The sequence below is a fragment of the Zophobas morio genome, unplaced genomic scaffold (genome assembly GCF_036711695.1).
Source record: "Zophobas morio isolate AGI-343-1 ecotype UQ-CSIRO unplaced genomic scaffold, CSIRO_AGI_Zmor_V1 ptg000006l, whole genome shotgun sequence".
Lineage (NCBI taxonomy): Eukaryota > Metazoa > Arthropoda > Insecta > Coleoptera > Tenebrionidae > Zophobas > Zophobas morio.
Window position 1 is genome coordinate 11,693,552 of NW_026972111.1, and position 17,873 is coordinate 11,711,424.

General features: G+C 30.0%; 1 protein-coding gene and 1 non-coding gene across 7 annotated transcripts in view; both read right to left on the reverse strand.

Moving 5' to 3' along the window:
* Positions 1-17,873, reverse strand: part of LOC135123612 (NAD kinase-like) — a 48,956-nt gene that overhangs the window by 14,538 nt on the left and 16,545 nt on the right. The window contains exons 1-2 of one of the 6 annotated variants that reach the window (XM_064048415.1): positions 17,346-17,798; positions 16,729-16,812 (exon numbers count right to left, since the gene is read on the reverse strand). In XM_064048415.1, coding sequence (XP_063904485.1) covers positions 16,729-16,812; positions 17,346-17,536 — 275 coding nt within the window. In that variant the 5' untranslated portion in view covers positions 17,537-17,798. Of the gene's footprint in view, positions 1-16,728; positions 16,813-16,865; positions 16,969-17,345; positions 17,802-17,873 lie in introns of those variants that run through there. The other 5 variants (XM_064048414.1, XM_064048417.1, XM_064048418.1 and 2 more) reach the window with 5 other exon arrangements.
* Trnae-uuc (transfer RNA glutamic acid (anticodon UUC)) lies at positions 17,158-17,229 on the reverse strand. Its single transcript has one exon. It is a non-coding gene; the product is annotated as a tRNA-Glu (tRNA).

Sequence of the window (17,873 nt, forward strand, 5' to 3'; positions counted from 1 at the left end):
ATTTAAAATTGAGAAACTGAAAATTCGTAAAATCAAAAAATTTCAAAATTGAAACATTGCAAATCGAAAAATTGAAGAAACGAAAAACGAAAAGTTGTGATATCAAAAAATTGTAAAATCGAAGAAAAAGAAAAATCGAAAAATTGTACTATCAAAAAATTGATCGAAGGTAGATAAATCCAGATTTTTCCAAAAATTTTAGTTTTATCAATTTTAGATTTTTCAGTTTCTTGATTTTTCATTTGATTTGCAACTTTTCTAGTTTACCTTTTAAATATGTAATAATAATTACGGTTTTTTAAAATTTGCTACTTGTTCAAATTTATAATTTTGAATTATTCTATTTTTCGATTGTCGAATTTTAAAACTTTTTCATTTATTCGATTTTTCAATTTATCGATTTTTATTTCTCGATATCTCATTTTTCAGTTTTGACGCCTCTATAATTTTTCGATTTTACAATTTTTCGGTATTCCAATTTTTTGATTCGATCCGTTTTTTCTTTCCAGTTTTTTAATCCATTAAGTTTTTCGATTTTTAAGTTTTTCACTGTTTCAATTCTTCGTTTTTTCAGTTCTTCGATTTGCAATTTTTCGATTTTTTACTTTTTCTATTTTTTAAATTCTCGTCTTTCAAATTTTTTCCGATTTTTTTGTTTTTCGATTTTTAATTTTTTGAATCAAAAAAAAAGGAAGAACTGAAAAATTGTAAAATTGAAAAACCAAATATGAAAGAACGAAAAAGTATAAAATGAAAATTTTGAAAAATCTAAAAATTGAAAATCAAGAACTTGAAAAATTGAAGAATCGAAAGATTGAAAAATCGAAAAAACAAAATATTATAAAATATGTAGAAATATTGAAAATTAAAGAATTCGGAAAATCGGATAATTCAGGAATCCAAAAATTGCAAAATCGAAAAATTTCAAAATTAGAAATTCGACGAATTATAAAATCTAAAGAAACACTGAAAAAAGGAAATGAAAAGAAACATAAAATCGAGAAAATGGAAATTGAAAAATCGGGAAAATGAAAAATAAAAATGAAGAACTCGAAGAAATGAGGGAACGAAAAATTTAAAACTGAGAAACTGAAAAATCGTAAAATCCAAAAATTCCAAAATTGAAAAATTGCAAATAGAAAAATTGAAGAAACGAAAAACTGAAACCATAAAAGTTGAAAAAACAAAAAATTATGAAACCGAAACATTGAAAACGAAAAAATTGAAAAAATAAAGGAAATCAAAAAATTGATCGAAGGTAAATAAATCCAGATTTTTCGAAAAATTGAAAACATTTTTTAATTTTGTACTAGATCGATTTGCCATTTTTCGGTTTTTCAACTTTTCGATTTTTTAATTTCTCGTTTCTCTCAATTTTAGATTTATTTTAGCAATTGGAAAATCTGAGAGTGCAGAAATCCAAAAATTGAAAAATTGAAAAATTTCAAAATTCGACGAATTAAAAAATCAAAAATTGAACATTTGAGCATTTTTTGACTTGAATTTTTCAATTCTTCGATTTTTATTTTTTTTTTGTTTCTTCAGTTTTCCGATTTGTTTTTTTGTCTAGTTTTCAAATTAAAATTTGTCAGTTTTTCAATTTCTGAAATTTTCAATGTTTCGTTTCGGTTGTTTATTTTCTTTATTTTTAGAACTTTTTGATTTTTCAATAATCCGATTTTATAATTTTCTGTTTTATCAATTTCAGTGTTTCCGATTTATCGTTTCTTCCAATTTTCTATTTGCAATTATTCAATTTTCCATTTTTTTTCTTCAATTTTACGTTACTGTTCGAATTTTCACTTTAAAATGTTTCAATTTTCCAATTTCCCAGCATTTGGACGTTCTAATTATTAGAATTTGCAATTTCACGAATTTTCAGTTTTTAATGTTTCGATTTCTAAATTTTACATTTTTTGAATTTTTCGATTTTATTATTTTCCTTTTTTTCAATATAAAACCTTTCAATTTTTGATTTTTTCAAAATATCGATTTGCCATTTTTCGTTTTTTTAATTTTTGGCTTTTTCAATTTTAGATTTATTTTAGAAATCGGAAAACGCGATAATTCAGAAACTCAAAAATTGTAAAATTGAAAAATTTCAAAATTAGAAATTTGACAAATTAAAAAATCAAAGAATGAGAATTTGAAAAATTTCACAAATTCGGCAAATCATAAAGTCTAAAGAAACATTGAAAAAATAAAATCGAGAAAATGGAAATTAAAAATTCGTGAAAATGAAAAATAAAAATCAAGAACTCGAAGAATTGAGGAAACGAAAAATTTAAAACTGAGAAACTGAAAAATCGTAAAATCCAAAAATTCCAAAATTGAAAAATTGCAAATAGAAAAATTGAAGAAACGAAAAACTGAAAAATTGAAAAAATAAAAGCTGAAAAAACAAAAAATTATGACACCGAAACACTGAAAATGGAAAAATTGAAAAAATAATTTCGCGAATTTTATTTTTTTAAGATAACCCTAAGATAAGTTAAAAAAAGTTCTACAGTTTTTCGATTTGTTTTTTTGTCGAGTTTTCAAATTTAAATTTTTCAGTTTTTCCATTTATGAATTTTTCAATGTTTCGTTTCGGTTGTTTATTTTCTTTATTTTTACAACTTTTCGATTTTTCACTAATCCGATTTTATAATTTTTTGTTTTGTCAATTTCAATGTTTTCAATTTATCGTTTCTTCCGATTTTCGATTTGTAATTTTTCAATTTTCCATTTTTTTTGTTTATTCCATTTTACGGCACTCTTCGAGTTTTCATTTTACAATTTTTCAATTTCACGAGTTTTCAGTTTTTAATTTTTCGATTTTTAAATTTTTAAATTTTTCATTTCTTCAACTTTTGGAATTGCAATTTTTAGTTTCGTTTTTTTTGTCATTTTTTCAATTTTTCGGTTTTTCAACTTTTCGATTTTTTAATAATAATAAATAATAATAAAAGCGTTTATTGTTCTACAAAAGAGACAATGTGAGAACAAAAGGTTCGGCTACAGCTCAACGCTGATACATTTCTAAGAACCAAACCCGTAAATACAAACAAGAGTATACAAAATAAAATAAGACGAGAAAAAAGAAACACATTAAAATTTTATTGTGTCAATGTTGAAATTATTGCTCAAAATTTGTTTATTTATTTTGTTTTTAAGATTAAAATTAGAGTACCCACATGCTAACTCAGGGCACTTATTGAAAACGTAACTAGCCAAGTAAGAAAATGAAGTTTTAAACATTGACATTTTATGCGAAGGTATATCAAGTTGTGCATCGACAAATCGTAATTTTCTGGAATGAACTTGACTTCTTTTCAATATTTTGTCGTAAAGATAAACTGGTGCATGTTCCTTTAAGACACTGTTAAGAAAACAACTGTAATGAATACAACGTTGTTCGTTGTTTTTTAATTTTTTGTTTTTTCAATTTTAGATTTTTCAGTTTCTCGATATTTCATTTGATTTCCAACTTTTCTAGTTTTCATTTTAAATATGTAATAATTATAATTATGGTTTTTAAAATTATCCACTTTTTCAATTTCATAATTTTGAATTGCTCTATTTTTCGATTATTAAATTTTTCATTTATTCGATTTTTCAATTTATCGATTTTCAATTCTCGATGTTTCATTTTTCAGTTTCGACGCTTCTATAATTTTTCGATTTTATAATCTATTGGTTTTCCAATTTTTCGATTCGATCTGTTTTTTCTTTCCAATTTTTTAAATCATTAATTTTTTCGATTTTTAAGTTTCTTGATTTTTAGTTTTTCAATGTTACAATTTTTCATTTCTACAGTTTTTCGATTTTCCACTTTTTCGATTTTGCAATTTCTCGTCTTTTCAGTTTTGGATTTTCCAATTTTTTTTGTTTTACGATTTTTAATTTTTCGAATCAAAAGAAGGAAAAACTGAAAAATGTAAAATTGAAAAACCAAACATGAAAAAGCGAAAAAGTATGAAATGAAAATTTTGAAAAATCTAAAGAATTGAGAAACTTGAAAATCCAAAAATTGCAAAATCGAAAAAACGTAATATGTATTATAAAATAGAAATATTTAAAATTACAGAAAACGGGAAATCCGATAATTCAGAAATCCAAAAACAGCAAAATTGAAAAATTTCAAAATTAGAAATTCGATGAATTAAAAAATCAAAGATTGAAAATTTAAAGAATTTCACAAATTTGACAAATAAAATCTAAAAAAATATTGAATAAATAAAGGAAATGAAAAAAAAACAGAAAATCGAAGAAATGGAAATTAAAAAATCGGGAAAATGAAAAATAAAAATGAAGAACTCGAAGAATTGAGGAAACGAAAAATTGAGAACGAAGTGAATCGTTCTTGATTTTAATCAATGCAATAAATTTCTTCATTTATGATTTTTTCTTTAGTCTCACTATATAACTTATTCTAATTCTGAGTCATCATTCCTAGAATACGAAAAAATGGACCTCCTGTTTCCGCCTTCTGTGACGGTTTTTGTTGAACAGATAATCTCCGAAACTACTGGACCGATTGTTCTCAAATATATATGTATGTATTATGAATTTATGAATATTATATAGATGATAAAACGCTAACCACTATCCATTCATCCCGACCATGATAGGTAAATGGGTTTTCAATTGTATAATATAATACTTCTACACGTGTAGTTTATGAATCCGCGTCGAGTTTTTACCAAAAAAGTTCAGACGACTTTTGGAAAAAAATCAAAATTTTATAACAACATTTTGCAATTTAATTTTGAATCCGCAAAACCGAATGCTTTGAAATCTTGCAGACGCTTTGAAGTTATTATAAGCATGGTAAATTTTTAATCAACATGTATCAGTTTTGTCCCCCAAAAAATTAATCATGTCATCACAAAATTTTGTATAGTAAAAATTCATTTGAAACATACGCGTAGCACGCTTCTTTACATTTACTTTAACATCACATACATATGTTTATTATTATTATTATTAAATACAATCTGAGTTCAATGTAACTAAATATAATGTGAAATAATTTGGAACAACTTAGATTAATTATCAATTTTTACAGTAGCTTACAACCATTTTTAGACATACTTGTGATTATTAGAAACAATAAGATTATAATTTGATAACTACACTCCATAAAAGTTCAAAATCTTTACCGATTTAGTCAGGTTTGACGATTTCGACATAGATAATAGAAGCTAAGATTATGAATATATTGAAAATTATGATACTTCTGAATATTTTATTTTTCAAAAAGGTAAGTCAGATAAAACGTTTCGCAATATTTTCTTCAAATTTTCTAACACCGAAAATGTAGAAAAGGATATCCAAGCTTTTGCGGAATTTATGAAATTAATCGCAAAAACTGTAATCGATAAGATGATTTATTGCGCGACTTAAGGATCCCATAATTTATCCCACAGTGTTTCGATTTTTTTTTTATTTAGACTTTTCGACACCACTGATGAATCACCGGGTGTACTTAACGTAATTTTAGAAATCTGAGTAACCATGATGAAGCGGCAAAAATCTCAGTGATAACGATAACGAGAAATAAATGTCAAAAAAAATGTCACGTCTAATAATGAATTTTTGTAAAATTTACCAGAAGAATTATTAAGTATATTGTGTTCCTCAAGCTTAATTCAGAAAATAGTGGATCAAACAACCGTGTCAACTTTGTATGAAAGATAAACTTTTTAATTCCTTTTGCTTATGCTAAAAAACTAAAAACTCGACATATTATTACCCAGGTATCTATTTTGTACACAAAACATTTGATGTTTGATGCCAAGAACTTTACGTCACTCCACGTGGAAAGTCCAGAATTAATATCCCGGCATAGAAGGTTTCAGAGTAAAAAACATTAACTACCTTATTTATTTTATTGCATTACACATTTTAGAATTGATAGAAACGTTCTAAATCTGTTAGTGTTGTATTCTCTGCTTTACAAATTGTGAAGTGACATTCATCAGAAAACTCTGAATAATTTTCTATTTTTATATTGTAGAAAATACTGTAACAGTACTGAAACCGTCGGGGGTAAATCGATTTAAAGTAGCGAAACTTTAGTTAGCAGTTTAAATTAATTTGTATTTCTTGACACTGACACTTTCGAAGTGTCATTTGTGACAAACAAAACATTTATCGATATGAAAGAAAACTATCAAGTAAAATTTCGATTTTATTTGTATTATTATTTTTAAAATGGGTGAATACAGGTGAAATTAATATCGTTTTTCGTTAAACACTTCTGCTTTTATCTCAAAGATAGCAACGAGTAAATACTAAATTATAGGAATTATATTGACAATGAAAGTAATTTAGTTAAATTATTATTATTAGTTATATTGTCTAGCTGTCACGACCATCAATTTTAAGACCCGTAATTTGGAATGAACTTGCAGTTTCAAAACTGACAAAACATTTGAAGCACATTCAATTATCTTTGAACATTAATACCACAGCAATTTATTCATGTAAACTCATGGCATATAAAATGTAAAGGTCAATTTTTAAAAATTATTTCCTTGTGTTTCAATGAAACTTTAAAAATTTATGAACTCACTTAGCAAGCATTTTGTAAATATTAAATACTTATTAAAGTTAAAGTAAGACATTAATAGGGGGGAAATCTAAAAATTTTCAATTCGATTTCTTTACAGATAAGTATTATTGTACTTTTCTGTACAACCAAAAATGCATTAAACTTAGGCAAGTAAAATAACCGGTTTTACATTTTCGAAAAAAAAAAACATCAGAACAGAAATTTGACAAAAGCATTTCGAAGGTACTTTTTTATGACGGCAAATTTGTGCCGTAATCAGTTTTAGTTTTATGGAAACGCTACTTTACTGTGCACTTTAACAAGGGAGAAAAGTGAAAAGCTACAAAAATAATAATTACTTCAATCATTTACTACTTACTTTTTAAAAAATATTAAAATAATAAAATAGGAATTACAAACATCAAAATTATCCTTTTGAAAAAATACTTACTCATGCCGCATGTGACGTCATTACATTGTTTCTGTCTGTAAGGACATTTAAATAAATATTGGTTATGTATAAGGTGTTCTATATTTAAAAAACTAATTTGAGTGATATGTCTTGAAAACAAAACACTCTGCAAGAACCGTACAACATTAACTTGTGATTTTTTTTATAATGAGTGATTCACCCCATTCAGATATACAGGTACTTTTTTATAAAAAACAATTTGGCCATGTTAAAATTCTGCATAGTAAATGCTATTTACATTTTATAAAATAACATATTTCTATACTTGTGGTTTATAAATCCGCCTTGATTCTTCATCCTAAATATCCAGATTTTTGGAAAACAAATTTTAATACTTAAAAAATGAACCGAGCTAACACCTACACCAACTGTGTTATGGGCAGATAATCTTGAAATGGTTGAAGTGATTATCATCAAACACAGCTAAGGATGCTCTCGATTACCAACTTTCACACACAAAAAAAACTGCGTTGAAAATAGGTTCACCCGTTTGGGGACTATGATGCCACAGACAGACACACAGGCAGACAAAGGCTTTAAAGTTATAACACTCTCTTTTTAGGTCGGGGGTTAAAAATCAACATTATGTAACAACATTTGTATGACATTTTACATAATTATCCACATTCTGAAATAATTTGAGCGCGAAATCTTAGTTATTACAAGGCGTAGGACGATACATAGATACCACAGCGTAATTCTGTCCTCTTGTTGGCAACCAAAATTATGCTATTTATAAGTTTTTTTTTTTTGCAATACCGCCGAAGATGAGAGCGAGTTTAAAAATTGTTCTTCTTTAATTAAAACGCCACTTTTTAAAATAATAATATTCCTATGTACGAGCGCGAATGTCAGGTAATAACTATGAAATGTTGTCAAGATGTTCAGAATGATTTGTATCAAGAAGACTCTAGTGACCATAATAAGTTGTCACTTCGAATTATGGAAAAGTACAAAAAAAAGAACTTTTGTTTACAGATTCCTTTTTCTTCTTACGGAAATGCTGTATTTAGTCCAAATTATTAATAATTTTTATTTAAATAGCGCTCCTAGAGTAGAACCGAAGCTACGAGAGAATGAAAATTTCCGCAGAACTCCGGAAAGTTATAATGTCTTTTTAACCCCATTAAAATTCATCGAGTACATTCTTTGTTTGACAGGAAAAACATCGAAAATGTTTCTAATCAATATGCCTGCTTCCAATAATAACCGTTTGATTCACCAATATGTATACATGCTTGGCGTTTTCGTGATGGATGAATACGGCACTTTTTCCAGTATTTTCTGTTGGTTTAGAAAACATAAATTATAGCTAAAATTGCATTCGCCAAATAGTGCATACACTTTTTCTGCTTACGTTATTAATCAGAAGGTTAAGAGCGGAAACTAACTTTTTAAGCTGAAAATGACGTTACGGATTACTAATTTGTATTATTGGAATCATTTGTATAAAAAACTTTAACAGACCCTGTGCAGCTGCTTTTTGTATTTTGTATTTGATCAGTAGAAGTGATTGTTTGGAAAAGTTAGTCATTGTTTGGTGTCTATCGCGTTTTTTTTTACCAAAATAATAGCATGATGATGCTTTTATAATTCGAAACGTCAATGCGAAATTTACAGTTTGAAACGATTTGTTTTTTCGATTATTTCAAAAATTACTCATCCAATTTTTGTGAAATCTGACAACGCAGCATAAGTAAAAATCGTGAGATATAAACTACTCCTTTAATTTGGTTAAAAGTTAAAAAAGAAAGGACTTAAACAGCATAGAAACAAATTATTAATTTTGCGCGATACGTTTTAAATTATAGGTATCAAGTAATAACGTAATATTTTATTATGGTAATTTTTAAATGTTCATAATTAATTTTTCAAATCATAATTTACATACAAACTTAGTATTTAGTAATTCAGATAATAATTAGATCTATGTATAATTACTAAACTTGCTTGCGCATCAATAATTACAGTTAATCTATTCATAATCACGAAAATATTGACGACTAATTTTAACCATCACTTTTATGAATTCAGTCGAAACCATAGCCGACATTTCCGCTGACCACAGTGACAGATCTGAAATGCAAGTCTCCACGGGCGTTTAGAAATAGCGAAAATGATTCCAGTTTATTGTATTGTAAAATCACTTTAACTGTGTACTAATAAAATTTTATGACATAATTAGGATCATTTGGTTGACAGTGCCGAATCGACTTTTCGCATTAAGGTCCTTGTAAACTTGTAAGCCGCCTACAGACGGTCTTTGGTGGTCGTACCTGGATAATTTATGGTTTTAGAGTTTTGTGACACGCTTTAATATTATCGTCAACATGGTAAATTGCTAGCCAGAATTTATCTATTTATCCCTTATAAAAGCTTGATGACGTCATCTCAAAATTTTGTGAAGTAAATAGCCAATGAAGTAATTTTATTAGTTAAATTTTCGCTGAAAATGCTACTGCGTGAAACCATAATTTAATACAAAAAAAAAAAAAATTTTAATATGACGTCAGACAGTTGTAAATAACTGCTTAAGAAACTGATAACGGGATTTACATTGAATGACATACGTCACTTCTAAGTTCATGTTAATAACGTGATTATTATGTAAGCGGTATTTCAGTAAACAACCGACACATGAAACTCATTTCTAAATTACTTAAATGTAAAAAAAATGGTCTAAAGTAATTTAGAAGAAGTTTCCTTAAATAAAAAACTGACCATAAGTCCCTCGAACCAGCAACCTTCCCTTTATATTACTTTATAATACGATATTTCTATATTTTTCCAGTTGAGCCACGTATAGTTTTGGAAATTTCATTCTACCCTATAAAATTTTATGGGTAATAACGAGACGGACAGTAGCAAGAGATATTTACAACTTTAGTTGTCGCGTGCCGGTAATCCCCAGATGTTAGAAAGCAGAATAATCCAGGTCCGAACAGGGACCATCGTTACTCAGGAACGAAAATGACCATTATTTTATGAGTACAACTACCTGCGAAATGTTTTCAGACAAATTCGGATGAACTGGTGTGAGCCATAAACATACAATAAAATTGTATAGGGTAGAATGAAAATTCCAAAACTATACCATTCCTTTTATATGTTAGTGTTATAGAATGTTATCTACACCTTCGCTTAAACAATCAAGGCGGATTCGTAAACCACATGTACAGGCGTATGTCTTTTTTATAAAAAAAAAGGTAGGCGGGAAATATTAGGATTAGACACATTTTGTTTAGCGTTTTACAATTTACAAGATATTCATAACATAAGGTACGAGACAAAAAATTATCACAGCACAATTTTTTAAGAATTTTTAATTATGTACTCCTTCGACTAAATAATACATCCAGTAGAAGTTAATTTAGTTTACAAAAATACTTGTTTCAGTGACATTTTTGGATCAAATAATTTCTGATCTGTGAAAACTAAATTGTGTCCAGAAATTTTGAGACAAAAAATTATCACGTATCATTTTTTTATATAAAAATTAATTAGAAAAACGCAGTATGCGTAATTGTTGTTTATTTGCACGATACGCAATTGTTTGTTAGAACTGTCAAAGTGCCGAAATATATTTGGCTGAGCTATAATAATTGTCTTTCGTCATGGGCAAAGAAAACGATCTAACAGAACGTTACGGAAGACAGATTGAGGCATACTATAACCAAGGTTTGAGTTTTGCGGAAATAGGAAGAAAGATTGGAAGAGATCGGATCACAATCTCCAAGTTTGTAAGGAAGAAATACGGTGAAAATGGACGACAAAATTGTGGAAGAAAAGAAAAACTCATTGCACGTGCAAAAAGATCCATTGTGACTCTGGCTACAAAATATAACATGTCTTCCCAAAGTATAAAGAACAGTTTTGCGAATACTGGTTAATCACAAAAATGTTAAATATGCCAAATATAAGAAACAACCAATGTTAACAAAAGAGCATATTCAAAAACGTCGTGATTGGGCCAGATAAATGCAGACGAAAAATGAAGAATGATTCCAGACAGTTTTTTCAGTTGAAAAGAAATTTAAACTTGATGGTCCTGATGGTTTTAGATATTATTGGCACGATTTACGGAAAGAACCTAAGTACTTATCGAACTTATGGTCTGGGGTGCCTTTAGTAACTTAGGATATACTAACTTAGCCTTTATTTCAAATCGAATGGACTCTCTGGATTACCAAGATGTGTAGGAAGTGCACCTCAAACCACATTTGAACCTATTTCAAGACAGCAAAGTGATGTTTCAGCAAGATTCATATGTCTAACTCATAGAAAACGTGGTGGAAAATATAGCTTTGCTACCATGGCCTGCGAAAAGCCCGCATCTCAACCCTATTGAGAATGTATGGGGTTCTCTTGTACGAGAGGTTCATAAAGATGGGAAGCAATAAGCAGCAGTTAATGACGTCAATTACTTTATCCATTTGGTCAATAACATGAAGAAACGCATCTACAATCTCATAGAAGTAGGTAGAAAATACATTGGGTATTAAACTAGTTTTTACTTAGTTAGTTAGTTCTTTTTTCAAATGTGATAATAGTTTGTCACAATAAATCTATAAACAAAATTACTTATTTTCAATAAATTTCGTCCAGTTTTGTGTTTTCTATGAAAATGTTTTATTAAATTAATTACAAATGGAATTGCTGTATCAACCAGCATCTTTACTTTCTTTTAATACATTTAGGCAAAAATTCTGGACCGTGATAATTTTTTGTCTCGTACCTTACATACACAATTTCACAAGAATCAGTCCATTCGTTTTAGAGGTTATCCGTTTAATAAATCTGAACACAAACGACAAAAAGAAAGACAGATGGAAACGGCAGATCCTTTTTTCATATTTTAGAGATCATAAAACTTCGAAACATGAACGTAGCCATTTACCAAATGGATCTCATTAGAATCCTTCCCCAGCTTTCAATTGAGACGTAAAAAAGAAATTAAGAAAAAAACAATTAGGCATGGAAACAACATCTACATAACAAAACACCGAGAATACGAGCAATACAAGAAAAAGAGAATTAGAGTACATGAAAACGGGAGACAAAAAAGAAAAGCTGGGAAAAATTTGGACAGATCTTAGAATATAACAGCAGAGACAATACGCAATGGTTTTACAAACACTCAACGACCAAGAAAGAAGAAAAAAACAACCATGAGTGGGCTAAAATATAAAAACGGAGAATTAATAACATATAAAGATACAGTAATAAAAAGGTTGAAGGAAATGGACGGAAATATAACAGAAGAACAAAAACAACTAACGGAAGACGAGCTAAAATACATAGAAAAAGCAGCAATGAAAATGGCTTGTTTATTTCTGCCAAAATAAGTTTTGCAATTAATTAGGCAAAACAAAAGGGTCTCAAACAAGAGGGAGAATATGTTTTACGTAAACGCGTAGATTCTGAGGTGAGACAAAATTTTCTTTCGATTTCTGAATACATCTATCACTTGGATTCCAATGCGTTCCTCAAAAGGACATCCTATTTTCACCTTCCAAATATTGACAAGATTTAAAGCCTAAATCAATCGCTTAATGGCTTGTTGGTTCTACACTAAACAATGTTCTAATTTTCATGACTTGCTGCATAAACCAACGGATAAGCACAAAACAGATTTTTTTTGTTGATTTGATATAATTAATGGGCAAGAGACTGAAAAAAAAGATTTTTAAATACTTGTCAATTTTGTTCTCTAAAACCGTAATTTTTGTGATTAATGTTCATGTTCATAAATAAATTAATTATACGTTTTTATACTCCAGTAGGTTGGATAAGGGTTAATTTTCCCAACAAAGCATTCGACTCAATTAAAAAAGAAGCACCCTGGGAATGTATTGAAGAAAATAAACTAAACATAGATTTAATAAAAACAGTAAAACAATAAACAGAAAGTACCCTAATAACGGGTGTACCTACGATGAAAAATATATTTGGAGCAGGCCTTGGAATTATTATTTGCCGTTTATTTATAACAGGGTAATTATTTTTGAGGATTAAGGAGACAACCAACTATAATTTAGAGCATGGATGGTTTTATCATTACTATCTTAAATGATAATTGTCATTTGACTCGACAGCATTTCTTATCAATTTTCGCGGTTTGTTGTTATTTCATTCGTTGCTTTGTTTACATGAAAAAAATAATTTCTTTTCAAAACTAGTTCGCGAGTTTTGCTGTTTACGCTATTATTACCAAGAATGGCTTCTTTTGAACAACACGAAGTATTCATGAAAATAATGTCTCACTATCGAAAAGGTATATAAATAGACAGAACTTGGCAATATTCAATTGGATTATGTATGGAAGAGTTTCGAGAAGAATTCCATGATTTGGCCATTTTTTCAAAAAAATGGATCTGTGGAAACAAAACCTGGAAGCGGCCGTCCAAAAAACGAACTCTAGAGCTTACTGAAGAATCGGGAAAAATAATGATACTCATTGTCGGTGCCGGCGCCCGGGTGGCGTGCGCTAAAAAAAAACCTGGAAGCGGAAGTCGCGATGGGTATTCCAGAAAGACCTCGATTGCGAAACATCTAGAAGGGAAGTATGAATTTAAACTGAAGCCACCTTCAGGAACGAGATTATTTAGCCAGCGAGTCGAATCCAGTGAACGAATTCATTCAAGTTGCATCACGGAGTTATTCTGTACATAATCGCTAACAGTTAGTCGTGTAAATTTGAGTTACTGAGAAATAAATTGTTGAGTTTTACCCACGCCGATATTAAACACCCGTATATCGTAACAATATGGACAAGGATGTCATTAATCGATGTGTGTAGAAAATCTCATATAAATTGAAAATTGTTAACAATAATAAGTATTTAAGCTTTATTTCATTTTTACACGAAGACGTACGGTTTATGACATCACAGGTCGCTGTAGAATGAAATGTGGCAACATCGCAGAAGAGCACGTGCTTGTCAAATGAAAACATAAGCTAACAATTTTCTGACTAGAAGTTGTTGTATTGTTGCAGGTCCGTAGAATACAATAATACATATAGATATCGAACAACGTAAGAATAACATAGCTGTAAATCTGGGTACAACTTAAAAACGGGTCGGGGAAAGTCCATTTTCAAATTCAAGGAATGGACACCCTCAGGGGCGTACGTCATCGTAATAAACTTTTCTACCTGGATACCTTATTCATTTGCATTCGTGCTAAAATTTATTCATAACATTATAGAAGCAAAAAATGAAAATCTGCAACTTTTTACGAAAAATATAAGGAAAATGACGAAATATATAAAAAAAACCCTTCTGAAGTGTGCATGTTACGCTAGTATATTTCCAAACTTTTCAAATACCTCCTTTTGACAAGCGTTCTTTCCTTGTCGTGACTATCTCTAATGACTCTTTTCTAATTGATGTAACATAATTTGGCGCTATATTTCAAAAACCCAGCTTAGAAAATTTTGTAAGCATGAAAAAATGTAGGGTTAGATGGTTCAGCACTTAAAAAACTACTGTTAAAGCGTTTTCTTGTGGTTTTAAGCAGATCAGAAGTGGGATTTTGTTTCTACAACGATAAAATAGCGGTACCGATAAAATATGGTCGTCTTTTTCTTTCGCATCTGAAATTTATATTTTCGTCCTTGTCATTTATCGCTTCGTATCGTATCGGTAGAAACAAAATTTCACCTCAGTTACCCCAAGGGCTCGAAAACAACAAGGAAAGCATCAAATTTTTGCTAAAAATCATATTTTGTTCGATTTTATGAGTTCTGAACTATATTTCGATTTGTTTCTGACGATTCTGATCGACACGACGTACTGCGGTATGCAGAATCGCCTTAGTTGAACAAAAGGAGACGTTTGGGTTAGTTTTTCACATTCTGGCGTTTGTAGATTCATGAAATTTGTAAAAACAAATTCACAAACGTTACTTTTAAAGCGTTTTCTCGTGATTTTAAGCAGATTAGAGACCCTACGGGCTCGAAAACAACAAGGAAAGCATCAAACTTTAGCTAGAAATCATATTTTGGTCGATGTTATGAGCTCTGAACTATATTTCTGCACTTATTTATTTTTTTAATTATGCTATTTTGGTGGTACCGGTTTCAGGGTTCATCCCCTTCCTCAGCCACCTCGTCATTTAATTTCTACAATAACGGTCAACAACTAAGTAAGAATTTTAGGCTCAAGGCTCAAGAAACAACAGATCCAGTTCCTGGTAGTATTAACACTATAATTTTTTTTTTAACCTAAGCTAACATTGTGTTTTTAAAGTGTTACAAATTTGTGACGAGGTGGCTGAGGAAGGGGATGAACCCTGAAACCGGTACCACCAAAATAGCATAAATAAAAAATAAATAGTTGGCAGAGTGCAGAACCACCTAACCCTACTTTAATTTATGCACCAATATGGAAACAAACAAATGAAAGAATGTTTCTATTTTTTTTTTCTTTCACTAAATTTATTTGTCATTGATTAGCACACGGGATTTTATTTGAGGTGTATACGAGGTTATTATATCTTTAAAAATACGGTATAGGTATAGAGAAAAATAGTCAAGTGCACTATAGGGGTGGAAATATCCCAGGTAAAACTTTTTCTCTTTCTATTTTATACACTTTCTGTGAGACAAAAAATTACCAAATTTTGAGTATGTCAAATTTAAATTTGTCTTCAGAAGTATTTGTCAAACAGAATCTGGTTTATGTAATGTTTTACTAGTTACTACTCTACTTAATTCTCAACAATGAAACGATTTAGTGAACAAACAAAACAAGTTGTATTAAATGTGTTAGATTATCTAGAAAGAAACCATGACAGAACTGGAGGCCAAAATTTCTGAAAAATCTTTATTTAATTTACAAAAAAGTGCTGGTTCAAGTGATACGGAATAGAAAGGGAATATGTCCACTACTAGTAGAAATATAAAAACTGACTTACTGGACTTTAAAATTGGACCCAGAACACTAAACGCATGGATTAGAAAAGTTGCTTTTAAATTTTATAAATCGTCTGTTTCTAATGGAGAGACCAACCATTAAGCTAAGAAGAGCAAAATTTATGCGAGAGCATCATCGTCACAAAAAAACAAAATTAATTATTCAAACCCCTTTTTTATATATACCTATACCTATTTAGTAAAGGTAATATATGTATGTAAAAAAAAACATGTCAGGAAAGAAAGAAGGAAAAGTTAGGAGAATGAAAGTTATCCGTAACATACAAGAAAGCATAATCTTTTGGTCACTAAAAAACGTCACAGTCTAAGTGTTTTGCACAGGGATATTTCCACGATTTATTTTTATTTTATTTTTATTTTATTTATTTATTCAACGGGATACCCCTTAAGATACATACAATTAATAGTGAAACAAAAAGATTCAGAAAGACATAAAAATTAAATATAATAATTTAGTACCACTAATCATTTTTTTTTCAATAACAAATTAAATTAACCTATTTATTTTTATTTTTACAACGTAAATATGAGTTGGCTTTTTCTTTCATTCTTGGCAGTAATCTTCACTTTTAAATTTACAATAAAACAAACCCTTCGACGCTGAACTTAAAATAATACCCTACATTTACCATTGTGGTCTTGGTGAACCACCAGAAATTCCAAAACGGACTCGTCACCAAAAAACCAACCGCACTCTATAATTATCTCGAAATCTGTTCTTCTTGAACATTATATTTCTACAGACCCTTGAAATGAGAAAAAAAAAACACTATGTACTTACATGACCATGGCGGAGTTTTTCATGATACGTCCACATGGTCCAAATTGCTGTATGGGTGACGGAGCGTTCAAAGACCTCGTTCTCCTGAAAATAAAGCAACACATCAGTACGAAAAATATTACAGAACAAAGCAATACTTGATGGATGCCGGATCCAGCATGCTTGTACATCGCGAAAAACTGTTATTCTGCATATCTGATGAAAGGCCACCGACTGACTACACTGAAAAAGATACTACAGTCGATCTGTTTATTGTTGTACAATCCCGAAATAAACGAATCGCGCTGAATGTATTTTAATTGTGGACAAACTGGTAATATCTCCTCGCGAGGATTAAAAAGTATAAAAGATAACAACAATGTGACGTCATTGCAGTTTCAACAGTAATTGCGGACAAAATTTATAATTAAAAAAAACAAAAAAAAAGTATTCCGGTACCGGGAATCGAACCCGAGCCTCCTGGGTGAAAGCCAGGTATCCTAGCCACTAGACCATACCGGATCACATTTACTGTTCTTTGTAGCCGTGTTTACACCTTACACCAAGCACGTTCGTGTCAAAATGACACACGATTTTTTATTTTTAGAATTCAATGAAACAGTATTTAAGTAACTTACGGCCAAGTGCCTGACCGCCTTCTACGATGCCTGACTTTGTGAATTTCCCCTTCGCACACCGATTTCGTGTCGGAATCAGCAATTTTCTGTTTATGCAAACAGGCCAATCTGAATTCTAACCTGTCAGCTTTCCTGCACTGGTGCAAAATGGACAGATCCACGTCCGAACCGGCCCATAACGATGCCATCATACCGCAACACCAAACACTCGAAGGGCAGGATTATTTTGGTCGTTAAGGAAACTAGGTTATGTAAAAGACGTTGACATTTTGACGGATTCGATACACGAGGCAGCACTAGGGACGGTGGGTGAGTCAGGAAAGGGCAACGCCTTCACGCACAATCACACTTGGCTCCGTTACGAAGGGCCCGAATTTTCGTGCGTACACGTCATTTTTGCATAAACTAAACTTTTGACAATGACAGGTAACTGACAGGTGACAGCAATAACACGGTCGTTCAAAGGGGAAACATCAAATGAAAAATTTTGTTTTATAAACATAAATAAATGCAGAGGTTTTAATTGCT